Source organism: Macaca fascicularis, chromosome 15 (assembly GCF_037993035.2).
Source record: "Macaca fascicularis isolate 582-1 chromosome 15, T2T-MFA8v1.1".
Lineage (NCBI taxonomy): Eukaryota > Metazoa > Chordata > Mammalia > Primates > Cercopithecidae > Macaca > Macaca fascicularis.
The window spans coordinates 11,045,292-11,065,615 of record NC_088389.1 but is presented as its reverse complement, the minus strand read 5'-3'; the positions used below and the strand labels follow the sequence as shown (position 1 = coordinate 11,065,615).

Sequence of the window (20,324 nt, the reverse complement as noted above, 5' to 3'; positions counted from 1 at the left end):
GTGGCTCATGATTGTAATCCTAGCACTTTGGGAGGCCGAGGCAGGCAGATCACGAGGTCAGGAGATCAAGACCATCCTGGCTAACATGGTGAAACCCTCTCTCTACTTAAAATACCAAAAATATATATATATATTAGCTGGGCGTGGTGGCCGGTGCCTGTAGTCCCAGCTACTCTGGAGGCTGAGGCAGGAGAATGGCGTGAACCTGGGAGGTGGAGCTTGCAGTGAGCAGAGATCACACCACTGCACTCCAGCCTGGGCGACAGAGCGAGACTCCGTCTTAAAAAAAAAAAAAAAGAATTCTCTTCAGTTGTGTCTGTGTGTGTGTGTGTGTGTGTGTGCGTATTGCTACTTAAGCCCGTCTCAAATGTATTCAGCGGTTTCATTAACATATACCATGTACAATAAAGGCCACAGACTTCAGTGCACAGCCTAGAATTTGAGCATAACCGCTACCCGGATTGATACAGAACCTTTACATCACCCCAGAGTCCTTGTTCCCCTTCTCAGGCATGTCTCTCTTAGAGATGATCGCTATTAACAGTGCTTAGTTTTATCTGCTTTTGAACTTCATGTAAATCAAATCATAAAGTGTGTGTTCTTTTGTGTCTGGCTGTGAGATTCACCCCTATTGAGGCATTTATCAGGAGTTTTTTATTGTCATGTAATATTTTATAGCATGAATAAACCATGATTGATAAACACTTGTGCCATTTCCAGTTTGGGGCTAACATGAATTAAACTGCTATTAACATTCTTATTCATGTCCCTTTCTAGGCTTACACACTCGTTTTGTACATACTAGGAGATGAATTGCTGGGCCACAGGGCAGGCATGCTCAGTCTTGGCAGATAATTTCTTAACAGTTTTCCAAGTGGTTAAGCCAATTTCCACTCCCACCAGCACCGTACGAGAGTTCCTGCTGCCCTATGTTCCCCCCAACACTTGGTATTGCCAATCCTTTTAAATTCTGGTGGTGGGTGTGCAGGCACATCTCATTGTGACTTTTAATTTGCAAAACTTGGATCACCAATGAGGTTAAGCGTTTTTCGTGTAGTTAATCGACCATTCATGTTTTCCTCTGTTAAATACCTGTTCATGTATGTTTCCATTTGTTTATTTGAATGCTTGTGACTTGGTAATATTTAGGAGTTGTGCACATATTCTGGGCACTAATACCATTTGGGTAAATGCATCGCAAATCTTTCCTCCCAGTCTCTCTTTCTTCCCTGGGGCAGAGAGGGGAGACTCTGCACTTCGCCTCCAGTGTCCCATGTGTGCACCATTTTAACTGAAGATCTGGGCCACCGGGCTCAACACACACTTCCACGGCAGCTGTGGCTTCAGCCGTCTGTCTGGATTCCTACTTTCATATCCTTTTCGGCCAAGTATATTTCCTGCTAGCTCAGTTATAGTTACAAGTCCCCAGCCCTGTCACCATATTTCATTCAGAATTTTTCGGGATTTGTTTTAAGAGGCATAATCAGGATCTCTAATCTGCAGGTTGTCAGAACTGGAAGTCTCCAGTTACTTTTGAATGTTTTCTTTTCTTTTCTTTTCTTTTCTTTTTTCTTTCCCCCTTCCCTTCCCTTCCCTCCCCCCCTTCCTTCCTTCCTTCCTTCCTTCCTTCCTCTCTCTCTCTCTCTTTCTTTCTTTCTTTCTTTCTTTCTTTCTTTCTTTCTTTCTTTCTTTCTTTCTCTTTCTTTCTCTCTCCTTCCTTCCTTCCTTCTTTCTTTTCCTTTTCTTTTCTTTTCTTTTCTTCTCTTCTCTTCTCTTCTCTTTTTTCTTTCTGACAGTCTCGCTCTGTTGGCCAGGCTGGAGTGCAGTGGTACAATCTCGGCTCACTGCAACCTCCACCTCCCAGGTTCAAGCAATTCTCTGCCTCAGCCTCCTGAGTAGCTGGAACTATAGGCACATGCCACAACATTTGGATGATTTTGGTATTTTTTGTAGAAACAGGGTTTTGCTATGTTGGCCAGGCTGATCTCGAACTCCTGGCCTCAAGTGATCCATCTGCCTCAGCCTCCCAAAGTGCTGGAATTACAGGTGTGAGCCACTGTGCCCAGCCATGTTTGAATTTTCATGTTCTCACTATAAGCATCCTCCACAAAAGGCAATGATTCTCAAAGTTCAGGTCCACAGACACTTGATCAACGGTGGGATGTTTGCTACAAAAACAGATTTCCAGGCCCTGCCCTGAAGTGTTAAATCAGAATCTCTGGGGATAGAGCCCAGGAGTCTTATTTTTTGTTTAATTTATTTTAATTAATTTATTTATTTTGAGATGGAGTTGCCTAGGCTGGAGTGCAGTGGTGTGATCTCGGCTCACTGCAACCTCCACATCCCAGGATTAAGTGATTCTCCTGTCTCAGCCTTCTGAGTAGCTGGGATTACAGGCACCAGCCATCATGCCTGGCTAATTTTTTTTGTATTTTTGTAGAGATGGAGTTTCACCACGTTGGCCAGGCTGGTCTCGAACTCCTGACGTCAGGTGATCCGCCTGCCTCAGCCTCCCAAAGTGCTGGAATTACAGGCGTGAGCCACTGCGCCCAGCTGAGTCTTCTTTTTTTTTTTTTTGAGACAGAGTCTCACACTGTCGCCTGGGCTGGAGTGCAATGGCATGATCTCGGCTCACTACAACCTCCGCCTCCTGGGTTCACGTGATTCTCCTGCCTCAGTCTCCTGAGTAGCTGGGATTACAGGTGCACACCACCACTCCTGGCTAATTTTTTGTATTTTTAGTGGAGATGGGGCTTCACTATGTTGGCCAGACTGGTCTTGAAATCTTGACCTTGTGATCTGCCCGCCTCGGCCACCCAAAGTGTTGGGATTACAGGTGTGAGCCACCACGCCTGGCCTGAGTCTTATTTTTTAAACAAGCATCCCAGATAATCTTACCCGCTGAGCCATCACCCTAGGGAAAGCTCGCAAAGAGCTGCTCAGAGACAAAATGACATGCTTTGAGTGGCTAGAATACCCATTTGCAAAAGAATGAAGCTGGACTCCATCCTCACACCATATAGAAAGGTTAACTCACAACGGACCACAGACCTACATGTAAGAGCTAGAACTATACAACTCTGAAGAAAACATAGGAGCAAATCTTCGTGACTCTGGGTTAGGCAAAGCCTTTGTAGACACCAAATGTACACGTGACAGAAAAAATAGATACGTTGGACTCAATCCAAATTAAAAACTTTTGTACTATGAACAGCATCATCAAGAAAGTGAAAAGACAACCCACAGAATGGGAGAAAATATTTGCAAATCATATATCTAATACAGGACTTGTCTTTAGAATATACAAAGAACTCGGCCAGGCGTGGTGGCTCATGCCTATAAATCCCAGCACTTTGGGAGGCCGAGGCAGGTGGATCACGAGGTCAGGAGATCGAGACCATCCTGGCCAACATGGTGAAACCCCCGTCTCTACTAAAATTAAAAAAAAAAAAAATTACCTGGACCTGGTGGCGGGCGCCTGTAGTACCAGCTACTCGGGAGGCTGAGGCAGGGGAATCGCTTGAACCTGGGAGGTGGAGGTTGCAGTGAGCAGAGATCGCGCCACTGCACTCCAGCCTGGTGACAGAGCCAGACTCTGTCTCAAAAAAAAAAAAAAAAAAAAAAAAGAATATATAAAGAACTCATCACTCAATAATAAAAAGACAAACCATCCCATTTTAAAGTGGGCAAAGGATCTGAATAGACATTTCTCCGAAGAAGACATACAAATGGCCAATAAGCATATGAAGAGTTGCTCAATGTTCTTAGTCATCAGGGAAGTGAAAATCAATCAGATACCACTGCACACCCATAGGGTGGTTATAGAGACAGATGTGAACAAGTGTTGGCAACAATGTAGAGAAACTGGACGCTTCGTGCACTGCTGGGGGAAATGTAAAGTCTTGCAGCTGTTTTAGAAACAGCCCAGTGGTTCCTCAGAAGGTTAAACAGAATTATCAAACAACCTAGCAATTCCATTCCTGGGCATATACTCGAGAAATTAAAACATCTGTCCACACAAAAACTTATATGCAAATGTTCACGGCAGCGTTATTCATAACCGTCCAAAAGTGGGCACAACTGAAACGCGTTCAGCTGATGAATGAATAAACAAAATGGGGCATATTCATATGATGGAATATTACTGTGCAATAAACAGGAACGAAGGACTGATCCATGCTACGACGCAATGAACTTTGAAAGCATCAGAAAGAAACCAGACACAAAAGGCCACATGTTGTGTAATTCCATGTATGATTGTATGTGAAATGTACAGAATAGGCAAATCCATAGAGACAGAAGGTAGAGGAGTGTTTGCCAGGAGACTGGGTGGGGAGAAGGAAATGGGGAGTGATGGCTAACGGGTATGGGGTTTCTTTGTGGGACAATGAATTGTTCTTAAATTAATGGGAATTGTACAATTCTGTAGACATACTAAAAACCATTAAATTGTACACTTTTATTTTTATTTATTTATATTTACTTATTTATTTCGAGACGGAGTCTCATTCTGTCCCCCAGGCTGGAGGGCAGTGGTGCAACCTCGGCTCACTGCAACCTCCACCTCCTGGTTTCAAGCAATTCTCCTGCTTCAGCCTCCCAAGTGTCTGGGATTACAGGCGCCCACCACCACGCCTGGCTATTTTTTGTATTTTTAGTAGAGATGGGCTTTCACGATGTTGTCCAGGGTGGTCTCAAACTCCTGACCTCAGGTGATCTGCCTGCCTCAGCCTCCCAAAGTGCTAAGGCATGAGCCACCACGCTCGGCCTAAATTGTATACTTTTAATGGATGAATTTTATATGTGAATTATTTCTCAATAAAATTGTTTTATATATATTATCAATGAATACATATATATTTTTTAAAGTGGCTAGGAGGTTTGTTGCTATTCATTCTCCTCCATTACATACAATGATGGAATTTCCACCTGTCAGTCTGTTATGCTTTGTAGAGTGCATAAATATATCACTATAGATGAGATCCTGATGCTTGCCCAGCTTCAGGTACAACCTCCCCATGAATCTAAGGCAGCGGGCTCAGTGAATAGACATCTCCGACCTGGGCCCGTAGAGAGGTCCACATTTTTTGTTCTTCCTCTCCATCTGGATATCAGGGGAGTATCTTGCTGTTTCTGAGAGTAACCAACTGGTGCCCCAGTGGTCATAACTAAATTAGATGTCAGTGTCCTCATTCTGGCTGCGGGGTCCAAGATCAATTGGAAAAGATTCACAAAGGAAATATGAGCTTGATAGGAAAAACTGGAGTGTACTGTGTGGACATTACTCAAATACAGAAGTGACGGCTGTGAAACTTGACCTCAGCCCTCTCATGCCAGGGAAGGAATGCCCAGGCTGGTCAGTCTGTAGCTTGTTTGATGCTCCTGGGCTGTTGATAAAAAATACAAATAAAAAATAGGCCGGGCGCGGTGGCTCACACCTGTAATCCCAGCACTTTGGGAGTCCGAGGCGGGTGGATCATCCGAGGTCAGGAGTTCAAGACCAGCCTGGCCAACATGGCAAAACCCCATCTCTTCTAAAAACACAAAAATTAGCTGGGCGTGTGCCTGTAATCCCAGCTACTCAGGAGGCTGAGGCAGGAGAATTGCTTGAATCCGGGAGGCAGAGGTTGCAGTGAGCTGAGATGGTGCCACTGCCCTCTAGCCTGGGCAACAGAGCGAGACTCTGTCTCAAATCATCATCATCATCGTCAGGCAATTGTTTTGCTAAAGGGCAAACTTCGTTATTAGGTCCTAGAGCCTGGGCCCTGGCCGTTTTGCCCCTCTTGGAATCTGGAGCTGACCCTGGGAACCCCTGTGTGTGGAGACAAGTATAAAATTGGTCCAGTGCACAGTGCAGGGCTTTGTCTGTCTTATCACCTGCTATAGGCCCAGAAGAAACGGGTGCGTCGGGCAGAGTAGTGCTTGTTTAGTATTTGTGGAATGCATAAACCTAAGAACTGAAAAATTCATTAACTCAACTTTTTTTTCTACTTTACTTGATAGAGACGGCTTTAATAATGACCTTGGTCTCCTCCGGTTAGAAGTGGACAAGGGACCCTTTATTATTATTTTTATTTATTTATTTTTCTTTTTGGAGATGGAGTCTCGCTCTGTCCCCCAGGCTGGAGTGTCATGGCACAAATCTCGGCTCACTGCAATCTCTGCCTTCCAGGTGCAAGCGATTCTCCTGCCTCAGCCTCCTGAGCAGCTGGAATTACAGGCGCCCACCACCATGCCCAGCTAATTTGTTGTAGTTTTAGTAGAGACGGGGGTCTCACTATGTTGGCCAGGCTAGTCTCCAACTCTTGACCTCAAGTGATCTGCCCACCTTAGCCTCCTAAAGGGCTGGGATCACAGGCGTGAGCCACCACGCCCAGACAAGGGACCCTTTTTAAATGCTCAAGGCTCTGGCCACAGAATCCTCAGTCTCCCCACCTGTAGAATGGATATCACAGAAGGGACAAGTCCAGGGGAGGAAGAAGCCTTGGCCTTGGAGGCAGGAGACCTTGATTCCTTCTGTGGAAGGAGTGAATTGGCAGGATCTTATTGGTTGCCTTTCAACAACCTCAGTATTTTTTTTTTTTTTTCCCCAACCAAGTCCTCTTTGTTGAGATATTCACTCGTCCCGCACATGGCTAAGGCTCCAGGGCAGACTGAGCGTTTCCTAATCAGTGTAAGATGATGAGCACGGGACACCACCTGGCGATGGCTGTGGGCCCACACCTGGGCTTGGGACTGAGCCAGAATTGAAACACTAACAGTATATGGAGAGTGGTCCCCATATACCCCTCGCTTCCCTTCCCTCCCTCTTTTTTGGTGAGGAGAACAATGACTTTCCTGAAAGTTCTCATTGGCCAGAACTTTGTTCCATGGTCACCCTAGTTGCAGGGAAAAATCAGGAGTTTTAGGTGGTTACCTTAGTAGCCTGAACAAAGTGTGGGTTCGATGGCATGGAGGAAGGGAACCCCCAAAGGAAGGCATCCATCAGTGTCTGCCTCACCAGTAAGAACATTTAGGGACTGGGTGTGGTGGCTCATGCCTGTAATCCCAGCACTTTGGGAGGCTGAGGCAGGAGGATCACTTGAGCCCAGGAGTTCAAGACCAGTCTGGGCAATGTAGAGAGAACCCCATCTCTACTAAAAATAAAATGACCTGGACATGGTGCTCTGCATGCCTGTGGTTCCAGCTACTTGGGAGGCTGAGGTGGGAGGATCACTTGAGCCTGGCAGGTCAAGGCTGCAGTGAGCTATGATTGTGTCACTGCACTCCAGTCTGGGACTGGACCATGTCTCAAGAAAAAAGAAAAAAAAAAAAAAGAAAGAAAGAACCCTTAGGTTCTGTCTCTTCTTCCTCTATCATTCTATTATGAAGTATTGCAGTAAACATCCTTAAACGTGTCTCCCTGTGCACGTGTGAGTTCAAGGGTAGAAGCTGAGAAGTGACATTGTCCCATGTTGAATGGGTGGGGTACGTTATGTGCGTTTCACATTTTAGTAGATGCCGTCACGGTGCCCTACAAGGTGACTGAACCAACTCATATTTCCCCTGCAGTGGGAGAGAATCTGTCTCCCCAGTTTCACCAGTCAGTTCTCTCTCTCTAGGGCTGGACAGTGCGGCTACCTTGTTCACAAAAGGTGGGTGATTCAGTGAGAGGCAGGACAGCACAGTGGGGTCACATGCCCTAGGTCGGCCGCCGGCTGCCTGTGTGAGCTGAGGAAGCCATTGCCCTCTCTGAGCCACAGTTTTCCCATCTGGATGATGGAGATCATAAGTTTTCTCCTTTGCCAGCCTCTTGTGTGGGTGAAATGAGCCTGTGTGTGCCAAGGCCTCACCATAGGGGCTGGCCCAGGACTGGTGCACAGCACGTGGACTCCCGCCTATTTGCTGTCTGCGGGTCCCTCAGATGCCTTCTTTTCCAGATCAGGCCAAGGAGGGGTGAGGACTAGGCTGATTTTTAAAATCTTGCCCAAATTCCTTTCTAGGGGGTCTGGGAAGTCATGCCCTACAAACCATAAATTCTCATCAGATGGGTTTTATTTAGCTCTGTATATCGTGACTTACTTTCCAATCTGACTCTGGCGTAACAAGGGAAAATGTCAACATGTTTCACTCCAAAATCTATTTCCTTGCCGTACCTTGGAATCGCCCTGCCAAGTCTCTTGTGGGAAAAATCCACATTCTATAGAGAGTCCCCTTCCCCTTTGTTTTCCTTCCTTCCTTTCCAGATTCAGGAGATAATCAGCTAAGAGCCAGGCACCCTTTTAAGTCCAATAAGAAACATTTTACAACCTGCTCTCTCCGAAGTCTGCTGTCTGAGAGCTTCCTCTGCGCAATAAAGCTTGATCTCCGCAATCCTTTATCTTAACCTCAACATTTCCTTTTTATTAATCCCAGGTCTTCAGATAAACTCAACCAATTGTCAACCAGAAAATGTTTACATTTACCTATAGCCTGGAAGCTCCACACCATGCACAGCCCCCCCTCCCCACCCCCCAGCCCGCTTTGAGTTGTCCTGCCTTTCTGAACAAAACCAGTGTATTTCTTAAATGTATTTGATTGATGTCTCATGCCTCCCAAAAGCATATAAAACCAAGCTGTACCCTGACCTCCTGGAGCACATGTTCTCAGGACCTCCTGAGGGCTGTGTCACGGGCCACAGTCACTTATATTTGGCTCAGAACAAATCTCTTGGCCGGGCGCAGTGGCTCACACCTGTAACCCCAGCACTTTGGGAGGCCAAGGCGGGCGGATCATGAGGTCTGGAGATTGAGACCATCCTGGCCAACATAGTGAAACCCCGTCTGTACTAAAAATACAAAAATTAGCTGGGTGTGGTGGCGGGTGCCTGTAGTCCCAGCTACTCGGGAGGCTGAGGCAGGAGAATTGCTTGAACCTGGGAGGTTGCAGCGAACCGAGATCGCACCACTGCACTCCAGCCTGAGCGACAGAGCGAGACTCCATCTTAAAAAAAAAAAAAAAAAAAAAATCTTAAAATATTTTATGAAGTTTGACTCTTTTCGTCAACAGGGAGTAGCCCAGTTCCTCCCCTTTTAACTTCTGTCAAGCACGGTGATTAACATGGCAATCAAACCAGAGCTTTCACCACGGGATCACTGCCTGGAAGAAGCAAGACTAAATGGAAGTAAGCACATGGATTAAAACTGAAAATGGGCCAGGCATGGCGCCTCATGCCTATAATTCCAGCACTTTGGGAGGCTGAGGCAAGAGGTTCACTTGAGTTCAGGAGTTAGAGACCAGCCTGGGCAACATGGCAAAACCCCGTTTCTTCAAAAAATACAAAAATTAGCCAGGCGTGGTGGTGCATGCCTGTAGTCCCAGCTACTTGGGAGGCTGAGGTGGGAGGATGGATTGAACCCGGGAGGTCGAGGCAGCAGTGAGCCGAGATCATACCACTGTACTCTAGCCTAAGTGACAGAGCAAGACCCTGTCTCAAAGAAAAAAAACCAAAAACTGAAAACGGAGCTCTTCTATACATATGTAATTTTTTAGGTGTTTATTTTATTTTATTTTTTTTGAGACAGAGTCTTGCTGTGTCGACCAGGCTGGAGTGCAGTGGTGCAATCTCAGCTCACTGCAACCTCCACCTCCTGGGTTCAAGCAATTCTCCTGCCTTAGCCTCCTGAGTAGCTGGGACTACAGGCATGAGCCACCACGCCCAGCTAATTTTTGTATTTTTAGTGGAGACGGTGTTTCACCATATTAGCCAGGCTGGTCTCGAACTCCTGACCTTGTGATTTACCCGCCTCGGCCTCCCAAAGTGCTGGGATTATAGGCGTGAGCCACCGCGCCCGGCCAAGGTGGGTGTTTTAAAAGCTGCATTTGTTGAGTGCTTCTGGAGCCGGGCACTGTGCTGAGATCTTTATCGGCATCACCACTCCTTATCCCACAGCAAGCCTGTGAGGCGGCTACGGTTTCTAGCCTCAAGTTGGTTGTGAGAAGAGAGGCTCTGTGAGTTGGGACTCCAAGGACACACCACGCGCTGGTGCTGGAGCCACTACTTGTCCCAGGTCCGACTCCAGAGACCCGGCCTGCACTCCACTTTACCACCACTGTGGGCTTCACCTGTCCTGTGTCCCCAGACCCCTACATGAGGCCAACTTCCAGCCGCCTCACCTTCAGGACGCATGAGACTGTACCCAGCACGCTTTATTGGCTTTTTAGGGGAGCTTTGCAGAGGTTGGAGGGCTGGGGGCAGGGGATTAACTCTTTCCCTGGGGCGGCGCTCCTGGCTCTGAACCCATCAGGGGATTTTCTTGGGCAGGGGATTAATGATGCCGCTCTCGATGTATTCAAAGACGGTGTATGGGTCCTGGTCTCCGTTGACGGTGATGGCCGACCCATAGAGCTGCTCCAAGTCGGCCGAGTTCCTGTAGAACAGGTCCATTTTCAGCTTGACCTGCTCTTCAGCATCCTTCGGGTTCTGCAGGAGGCGAGCCTGGATCTCCATGGTGGGAGGTGGCTTGTACATGAGGTGGTACCTACAAGGGAGGAAGGAAAGCAGGTGACCCACGGCCTGGCCCAGAAGCAGGGGAGAAGGGGACCCTCTACTCTATTGTGGACCAATTTGGGGTGTCCTGGCTACCACCACCATCACCAAACATTTGCTGCTGTGGACCGCTGTGTGCACACATTTGACTGATGGGCCCTGGAGCTACAGAGATACCCATGATGTGCTCCCCGCTCAAGGGAGAGGGAGAGAGATCAGTGATAGAAGGACAGAATACAATCATACATGGGCAAATTCTTTCCTTCCTCCCTCCCTCTCTCCCTCCTTCCCTCCTTCCTTCCTCTTTCCCTCCTCCCTACTCTCCTTTTCTTCCCTCCCTCCTTTCCTCCCTTTCTCTTCTTCCTTTTCCTTTTCTTTTTTGAGACAGGGTCTCACTCTTTCGCCCAGGCTGGAGTGCAGTGGCATGATCTTGGCTCACCACAACCTCCGCCTCCCAGGCCTGCACCACTACTGTCCAGCTAATTTTTGTATTTTTAGTAGAGAAGGGGTTTCACCATGTTGGCCGAGCTGGTCTCGAACTCCCGACCTCAGGTGATCCACCCGCCTTGGCCTCCCAAAGTACTGGGATTACAGGCATGAGCCACCGTGCCTGGCCTCTTCTTCCTTTTTCCTCCCTTCTATTCAATGTTTATCTGCACTGAGTCCAGCGTTAAATCTGCCGCTGACAGTGCTATGGTAAGCAGGACAGGTCTGTGCCTACCGAGCTCACAGTTAGCTGAGGGAGTGGGACATTACAGCACCTGTGGAGATGGAAGGAAGTGCCACAGCCGTTCACTGTTGGGAGAGACTCCAGGGACAAGGTGACATGAAGGCCACAGTACTTGAGATGGGAAAGCTACAAACTCCCATGACAAATCAGGTCTACGTTTTAGAAAAATCCCTGCACTTCCTTCCTGCCCCGCCCCACCCCACTCCTGTGTCCCTACCAAGAAATGGGACCCTGATTGTCAGGAGAGATGGCAACACCTGCCTCTGAGTGACTGTGGGGTTTTCCATTGCATTTCAACATGAGTGCAGTGCTTGTACTTGGTCAGACTGCAGAATCAAACTCGGAATTTACCTCCTGTAACTATGGGAAGCCTCAAAGGAAACTTGTGCCCGTGGGGATGGGTTTGTACAGCAACCACCGCCGGGATGCATCGTGGTTGGAGGAAAGGCCAGTGAGGAAACGCACAGGTGACGCCCATCCTAGGCTGCTGTTTCACATGCCGAGATTAAGCTGTTGACCCCAGGATAGAGTGGGTGAACATTTCACCATTGTGTTGCTTTATTTATTTTTTTTTTTTTGAGGCGGAGTCTAGCTCTGTCGCCCAGGCTGGAGTGCAGTGGCGCGATCTCGGCTCACTGCAAGCTCCGCCTCCCGGGTTCCCGCCATTCTCCTGCCTCAGCCTCCCGAGTAGCTGGGACTACAGGCGCTGCCACCACGCCCGGCTAGTTTTTTTATATTTTTAGTGGAGACGGGGTTTCACCGTGTTAGCCAGGATGGTCTCGATCTCCTGACCTCGTGATCCGCCCATCTCGGCCTCCCAAAGTGCTGGGATTACAGGCTTGAGCCACCGCGCCCGGCCCATTGTGTTGCTTTAGATACACATTTTCTGGTTATTCTTCCAGGCAAAGAGGGTCAACAGATATTGCACAGAACAACCAGTTGGATAAAGTCCATTTTGATAATCGTCCTTCAGTGGTCATGAGTGTTATCCCTGCAATGGTTCCACCATGGCACTGGTCAGGCAGTTGGGTCTGGCCCCTGGCAGCCCCCAGATTGCCGATCGCCAGGAACACAGCACAAACCTCTCCCCAGTGACTGGATCAATTCTTCTCAGAGTCAGCCGCTCCATGATGGAATCAAATGGCACATTCAGGAAAAATACCCTATAAGGAAATAAACCACATTAATAATGTTTTTTATTTCCTGTATTTTATGATGCTTTGACATCCCGGGTCTTGCGAATCCTGGAGAGACTGCTTCTCCCAGGGCTGGCTAACTCCTAGAGCCAGCAAGGTTTGTGCCTGCAAAACTGCCTTTCATGTACAACCCAACCACTCCAGAGCCTGTGTCCCCAACCGCTTCCTTCATCTGACTCTCATACCCCAAACCAATATTTTTCCTGCCCTAAATCACCACAGGGCTGGGTGCCAAGCATCCCTATAGACCAGAGCCTGCCAAAATTATTCCAACTGCCCAATCCTACGCTCGCTGTGACTTGTCTGCCTTCTGGGACACGCTATCCCCTCACTCCTGCTCCCTCCTGACCGACTGTGGTGCCTCCCCAGGTGGTCCTGCATGGCGTGGTGTGCCCCCCTTTTCTTGGGAGCTGTGAGTAATAAACTCTTCTTTCAGTGACATTGGCTTCTCTGTATCATCACCTGGTTACCTCTATACATTCGATTTGGGGTACAATTAAGACAAGAACAAGCAGATGGTCATGGGGAGCAAACCCCAGGCTGGACTCTCGTCACCCCAGACGAGCGTGGGCATCATTTCCCACATGTGGGTGGAGCCACTGGAGCCACTGCTCAGGGCTCTGGGATACCACACTTGGAGGTCACCAGGGGCAGATGCGGGACAGGAGGGCTCCCTGTAAGGATACTCTCAGCTCCCCTGGTTCAGGGACAGCTCTCAGCCCTCATCGCTCCTGGGGGTGGGACTCCCAGGGATGGGGATCATTGTTTGGGTGAGCTTTGGGGGAACATCTTGTTCTCCAGAGCCACACAGTCTAGTCACAGAGAGGCTAGACTCTCACCTCCACTATGGACTTGCTGTGTGAGCTTGGACTACTGACCCAGCCTCTGTCAGACTCAGTTACCCCAACTCTAAAATGGGGCTAATTATAGTTCCCTAGTGTTGAAGATTTAACGCGATAAAGTGTGTGACAAGCGAGGTCTGCACAGACTCGGTGCCCCAGCGTGGCAGCTGTTATAATTTAATCACCGTTCCTGGATACCCTTCCTGGGAGTTCAGGCTCCCTGACTGCCCCTGCCCTCCTTGGAGAGGTGGGCTTGGTTGTTCTCAGCTTTCTCTCTTTCTCTTTCTCCTTTTTTTTTTTTTTTTGAGACGGAGTCTCGCTCTGTCGCCCAGGCTGGAGTGCAGTGGCGCGATCTCAGCTCACTGCAAGCTCCGCCTCCCGGGTTCACGCCATTCTCCTGCCTCAGCCTCCCGAGTAGCTGGGACCACAGGCGCTGCCACCACGCCCGGCTAGTTTTTTGTATTTTTAGTAGAGACGGGGTTTCACCGTGTTAGCCAGGATGGTCTCGATCTCCTGACCTCGTGATCTGCCCACCTCGGCCTCCCAAAGTGCTGGGATTACAGGCGTGAGCCACCGCGCCCGGCCTCTCTCTTTCTCTTTCTCAAAGGAGCCCCTGGACCCAAAGGAGCAGGACACTCCTGCCGATAAGCCCAAATCAGAACCCAGCAGAAGAGACGAAGCTCACTCCTCCTGATTCTCAGACTGGGAGCACCAGGAAATTCATCTCTCAAACGCCTAGTTCCAATGGTTTAATCCTCAGCCCCCTTTTTAGGGCAATGGAACACTTGCTTTATATAAAACCTTTTTTTTTTTTTCTTTTAGAGGCAGGGTCTCACGTTGTTGTTCAGGCTGGAGTGCAGTGGTACAATCACGGCCCACTGCAGCCTTGACCTCCCAGGCTCCATCGATCTGCCCATCTCAGCATCCTGAGTAGCTGGGACTACAGGTGTGCACCACCCGACCCAGATAACTTTTTATCTTTTTTTCAGAGATGGGGTCTCACTATCTTGCCCAGCTGGTCTCAAACTCCTGGGCTCAAGAAACCTGCCCCCTTCAGCCTCTCAAAGTGCTGGGATTACAGGTGTGAGCCACCATATCTGGCCTATATAAGACCTTAGGAGAGTGGTTCTCCACCAGGGGTGATTTTTGTCCCCCAGAAACCATCTGGCAAAATATCTGGAGCCATGTTTTGTTTTCCCAGCTGGACGGTGATGCTGGAAAGCACCTTCTAATGTATAGGACAGCACCCACCTCAAAGAATGATCTGGCCCCAAATGCCAAGTGCGTGGTTGAGGAGCCGTGTTCACACAGTGTGTGAACAAACACAATGACAAGAGGTGTGGCTGCTCTGGCTGGGAGAGGTGGGGCTGGGGAAGAGCCAAGACCCCGAAGCTCCCACCCACAGAGCTAAGCCAGGTCTTCTAGCGCTGAACCATCTTGGTTCATTTTTTAAAAATAACTTTTAGAACATGCCATTGCTCACTTACTATTTGCTCGTTTGCCCTTTAATTCATTTATACATATGTTTATCAAGTGCTGGCTGCGTGTCGGACACAGTAGGAAGCTCCAGTGTTTACCAGCTCACCATATGGAATTTAGGCACTACATTTAAGAATCTCCTCCTTGATGACATTGACGGGGTCCTATGACTGGCATGTGCAGTGTCCACTGGGGCCAAAGTTGGTGACAACATCAGCGACAAGAAAACATCAGTGACAACAAACACTCCGTGTGCACCTAAAGCCTTGTATTCATTTCACTTTCAAGAAGGTAAACTCAGGCCAGAAGCACCTCTACGTGCGGAGAAAACACACACAAATGAGACCTCCCTGCTTCCCTCCTAGCATAATCAAAAGATTAAATCAAAAGATGAATCGAAAGATTAAAATCCCAAATGTGGAAATCCCGAAAGCCAAATTCTGAGCGATTCGTGCGTTTTCAGCAGTGCCCAGGCTAGCTGTATCATGTTAGGCGGGATTATTACCTTGTTATTGTCTTGGAAACTAAATATGGTTTCGGGAGGTACCTATGGGTGCCAAGTCAACAATACGGTGGGAGACTTTTCAGTTATTTTCAGACTGCCTCCTCCAAGTCAGTGAACAAAAGCAGCCAGTCACTGACATCCTTGGAATTCTCCAGATGTGTTGAGCGGGCTGCCAAGAGGCCACGCTTTGGTAGGTCCAATGGGACACTGGTTCCCATGAGGCCCAGACCTACCTTTGGGGCACAGGTGTCACCTGCTTTGTCCAGAGCAATAAAGCACGTGCTCAAGAAATGCTTGTGAAGGAATGAAGAAATGAACCAACGGTACCCAGACCTAGCATTCTTTTTAAAGTCTCTGCCCACTGCCTGTTTTTTTATTTTTTTTCATCCCTGCTCCCCCCACACCCCCCGCAAAAAAAAAAACTCATCTAACTGGTAGAACTGAGAGTGATCTAAAATCCTAGGGTTGGGCGGGATCTTAGACCTGTAATTCCCAGGGATCAGTTGCATCAGAATCCCATCAGGAGCCTTTGACAGTGGATGACTATGCCCCTCGCCCAGAACTGCTGAGTCAGTGGCATTGGAGGGAGCCCAGTGTGGCCCTGGTGACTGGAATCCACTGCCTTAGAAAACACCCAGGCCAGGGATTCTGAGCCAGGCACCCCACGGGTCCTGTGAGCCCCGGAAATTCGATACAAACTGCTGACCACATGGAGAATGTGTGCCCTCCTGGGTGCTGGGTGGGCTCGTCAGATTCTCAAAGGGCTGCTGGTCCTTAAACGTCATTATGAATCTGAGTCAAAACCTCATGTTCTACAGGGAGATGAGGGACCTGGCCTCGGCAAAGCCGGGGCTGGCCCCGATCCCGCACGCTGTCCTCACGCTCACTGTTCTCCTTGGCTTGTAGACACCTTTTCATTCTCCTGATTCCCTCTGGGGTGCCACCCTGATCCCCTCGCATCCCTTTGGCTTGGCTGGAACTACCAGGTATGGATCATAATCCTGAAAGACCAATCCCCAATGTCCCAATCCCAAACGCTGAAATCCTGAAAGGTTCAAAATCCCTAAAGTCTACATTCTAATGTCTAAAATCCTGAAGATCACAATTTCAAAAGACTAAAATCCCAAATGTGGAAATCCTGAAAGCTGAATTCTGAGTGATTTGTGTCTTTTCAGTGGTGCCCAGGCTAGTTGCACCATCTTGGAAACTAAATATGGTTTCAGGAGGTGCCTATGGGTGCCAAGTTGACAATCGGTGGACTTGTGGACTTAATTTTATGTGTCATCTTGACTGGATGAAGGAGCACCTAGCAAGGTGGTAAAGGATTCTTTGGGGCATGTTTGTGCAGGTTTCTCCAGAGGAGAGGGCGGTGAGTCTGAGAGGGTGGGTGCGGAAGCCCTACCCTGCCCTCAGTGTTGGTGGGCCCTGCGTAATCAGCCAGGGTTCCGGAGACAACCACTACAGAAGGCGAACTGGTCTCTCTGAGGGCTGGACAGGCTGTGCTTCTGCTGCCTTGGACATCAGAAATTTGATTTCATGGAAGTGCTTATCACAAGGCTGACTGTGTGTGAGCACTGCATATGGACATGGAAAGTTTAAAACTTCCTCAGTGAATGACCAGATGTCCTATTTATGCATCTGCATTTGAGAAGGATAAAGTTTCTTGAGAGCTCAGCTCTCTGGATGACTATATATGTGGTGGTGACCCATCTGGGTTTTTGGTCAATCTTGTCAAAAGACTGAGGTTGTGCTGAGGTGGGAGGATCCCTTGAGCCCAGGAGTTCAAGGCCAGCCTAGGCAACATTACAAGACCCCGTATCTGAAAAACAAAACAAAAAACAAAGGTAGGTTGTCTGTCATGGTATTTCAGATGACCACAGTTGCAAAGCTGGGTTCCCACAATTACCAACCATAGTAATATGCATCTATACATTTCATTTTTAACCTATTTCTTTATGAAGATGATTCATCTACTCAAAACTGTAATACCCGTGTGACTGCTATTAGTGTACCTGGAGTGTTTATGCTTGTTAAACAAGCTTGTTTATGCTTGTGAAACACCTGAGTGTTTATGCTTGTGTTTATGCTTGTGGAATACGTTATTATGGCCAATTTTATTGTGTAAAGTGGCCTACAAAGTGCTCTGTGGTGTTTTTAATATCTCAGATAAATCCCCTTTTCAAAATGTAAATAAACATTTTTTAAATAATTAAAAAATGTTTTTTCCAGAATTATATTTTTGGGATTTCGATCTTTCAGCATTGTGATTTTCAGAATTTTAGACTTTAGGGATTTTTGACTTTTCAGGATTTTAACATCTGGGATTATGGCATTCAGGATTATGTCTTTCAGGATTATGATCGGTTCCTGAACTAGTTTGCCCCAGGGCTGCAGGGCTGGGCCTGAGGGAGGCCCAGAGGTCACCGATCTGAGTGCTGGCTCCTCCTGGCCACAGGAATTTGTTTAGAATGCAAGGCTGATCCAAGCCAGGTCTATGAGAGGCCACCCCAGGGCTTGCTGGAGAGAAGTGAGCTTCATTTCTGCTGAGGCTGCAAAGGCAATGAAGTGGAAGCCCGGGGTTGCCTGGGGCCCGCATCCATAGAAAGCCTGAGAATGAAGTTCACGCCATGACAGCAGAAAGATGGCGAGCCATTTTTGGGGCCCTGGATCAAGCTGTGCCTGCAGCCAACCTCAGCACGTCACTGACATGAATATATATCTATCTCTTCTCTTGCCTAAGCTGGGTTTCCTGCAATTGTTACCCAAAGGACACATCATATGTTCAGTTTTTCCAGTGCCACTTGCTTCTAGAAAATGTGTGAACTTAAAACAACTGTGAGTCCCTGAGCACAATCGCTTTCTCCTTTGAGGTCAGCTTCTCCCGTGGCCTTGCTTCTCCCTCTCTCACTTTGCCCATGCTGTTCGCTGAGCTTTGCTTCTGCCCAGTCGCCAGGAAGCCCCTCACTGGTGCCTGATGAAAACTGAAGCTGCCCGACTGGGCGCGGTGGCTCATGCCTGTAATCCCAGCACTTTGGGAGGCCGAGGCTGGTGGATCATCTGAGGTCAGGAGTTCGAGACCAGCCTGGCCCATATAGTGAAACCCTGTCTCTACTAAAAATACAAAAAAAATTAGTCGGGTGTGGTGGTGGGCACCCGTAGTCCCAGCTACTTGGGAGGCTGAGGCAGGAGAATTGCTTGAACCCGGGAGGCAGAGGTTGCAGTGAGCCAAGATCGCGCCATTGCACTCCAGCCTATGCAACAAGAGCAAAACTCCGTCTCAAAAAAAAAAAAAAAAAGAAAAGAAAACTACAGCTGCCCCTCCATGAAGCGAGTCCAATTGTTTCCCCAGCAGCCTGGAGGGGCCGGGAGCCATGAAAAGCCATGTCCTCCTTGTACGTGTGCTTGATAATGACTTCCATTCACAATGTGCTGCAAAATAACAGCCACCAAACAAAACAAAACAAAACAAAACAAAACCATGCGAGATCGGGGAGTGTGTAAATACAGGGAGTGCAGGTGTCGCAGCGGCTTTCATCCCTGACGCTGTGAACACGCGGCCCCCCTCGCACCCCCGGTACTGCGAGGCCCAACAGCAACACCAAAACACGGCTGTCACCGCGGCTGGCGGCTCTGGATGCCGACGCCAGTAGAAAGGAAGCAGGTTTGGAAATCCCTGATAATTGAAGCTGCTTCATAAACAAGCCCCATTTGAAAGATTTTTAACCCAGCGTATCAAGACTGCTTGTCGTCATTCAAGGGAATGGCTTGTGAAAGGCTGGCAAGATCAGACGCACAAGGACACCAAATGGGTGCTTGAAGCACACTGCTGGGGACAGCCTCGCTGTGGAGGGCCCTGCTCCATGCTGGAAGCTTCTGATTATCCTGGCTCATTGCGCCCAATGTGAGGGCCAGGTGGCGGGGTACAGGGGCAGCCCAGGCCACTCTGCTGAGAGCTACTGCCCTGTGCACACCCCCAGCCACTGGTTTTCTGTTTTCTGCTGTTTATTTACAGAGCCAGGAAAGGGAGAAGGGTGAAAGCAAAGAATACTGAAAACAGGGTGTGCTGGGCAGACCCTCCTGGTGTGGGTGAGGGAATTGGGTGCCTGGATTGGCCAGGGGCGGGCACTCTACCTGCCCTTGGCTTTGCAGAACTTCAGGCTGGTAGATGCTTCAGGAAGGGAGGTGGAAGGTGCCTTTGGAGGTCTCTAATCCCTGCTCCAGGTGGGCACCTGGATCAGCTGCCTCAGCACCTCCCTGGAGCTTATTAACGGTGCTGCCCACTCACTGGAGTCCATGTTTAACAAGATCCTCAGTGATGTGTAGGCACATTAAGGTTGGAGAAGGGTCACTCTGATCCGTTTCCAAGATTTGTCTGGTGTTGAGACTTATCTGGAAGGCTCACCTAAAATACAGATTGCAGGCATCCCTTCCCCCAAGAGCTACTGAACCAAAACCTCCAGGGGAGGGGCTGGGAGGCCTTTATTTGTAAGTCAGCAGTTCGGGTGATTTTCATGCCCAGGCAGGTATGGGAGCCATGGCTCTCATCCATGGTCTCACCCTTGGCCGCACCCTGAAACCAACAAGAGCTTTGAGCATGCTGAGGCCTGGGCACTACTCCCGGAGATGCTAGTGTAATTGGTCCAGAGTGAGGCCTGAAAATGGGGATTTTTAAAAGCTCCTCACTGGGTGTGGTGGCTCACGTCTGTAACCCCAACACTTTGGAAGGCTGACACAGGAGGATCGCTTAAGCTCAGGAGTTCAAGACCAACCTGGGCAACACAGTGAGACCCCATCTCTACAAAAAGACTTTTAAAATTAGCCCAGTGTGGTGGTGCACTGATAGTTCCAGCTACATGGGAGGCCGAGGTGGGAGGGTCGCTTGAGCCCAGGAATGTGAGGCTGCAGTGAGCTACAACCACACCACTGCACTCCAGCCTGGGTGACAGAGCAAGATCCTGTCTAAATAAATAAATAGGTTGGGCACGATGGCTCACGCCTGTAATCCCAGTAGTTTGGGAGGCCGAGATGGACAGATCGCCTGAGGTCAGGAGTTTGAGACCAGACT

General features: G+C 48.7%; 1 protein-coding gene across 13 annotated transcripts in view; it reads right to left on the bottom strand.

The window, feature by feature from the left end:
- Positions 1-10,149: 10,149 nt before the first annotated feature.
- The window catches only part of AK8 (adenylate kinase 8), a 157,633-nt gene continuing 147,458 nt past the window's right edge, over positions 10,150-20,324 (bottom strand). For all 13 annotated transcript variants that reach the window (XR_012424208.1, XM_065529952.2, XM_045374024.2 and 10 more), the window contains 2 exons: positions 12,320-12,400; positions 10,150-10,499 (listed from right to left, as the gene is read on the bottom strand). Coding sequence is in view for 12 of the 13 variants with exons in the window: in XM_065529952.2 (XP_065386024.1) it covers positions 10,262-10,499; positions 12,320-12,400 (319 nt within the window). In the remaining variant the exon portion in view is untranslated. The remainder of the gene's footprint in view (positions 10,500-12,319; positions 12,401-20,324) is intronic.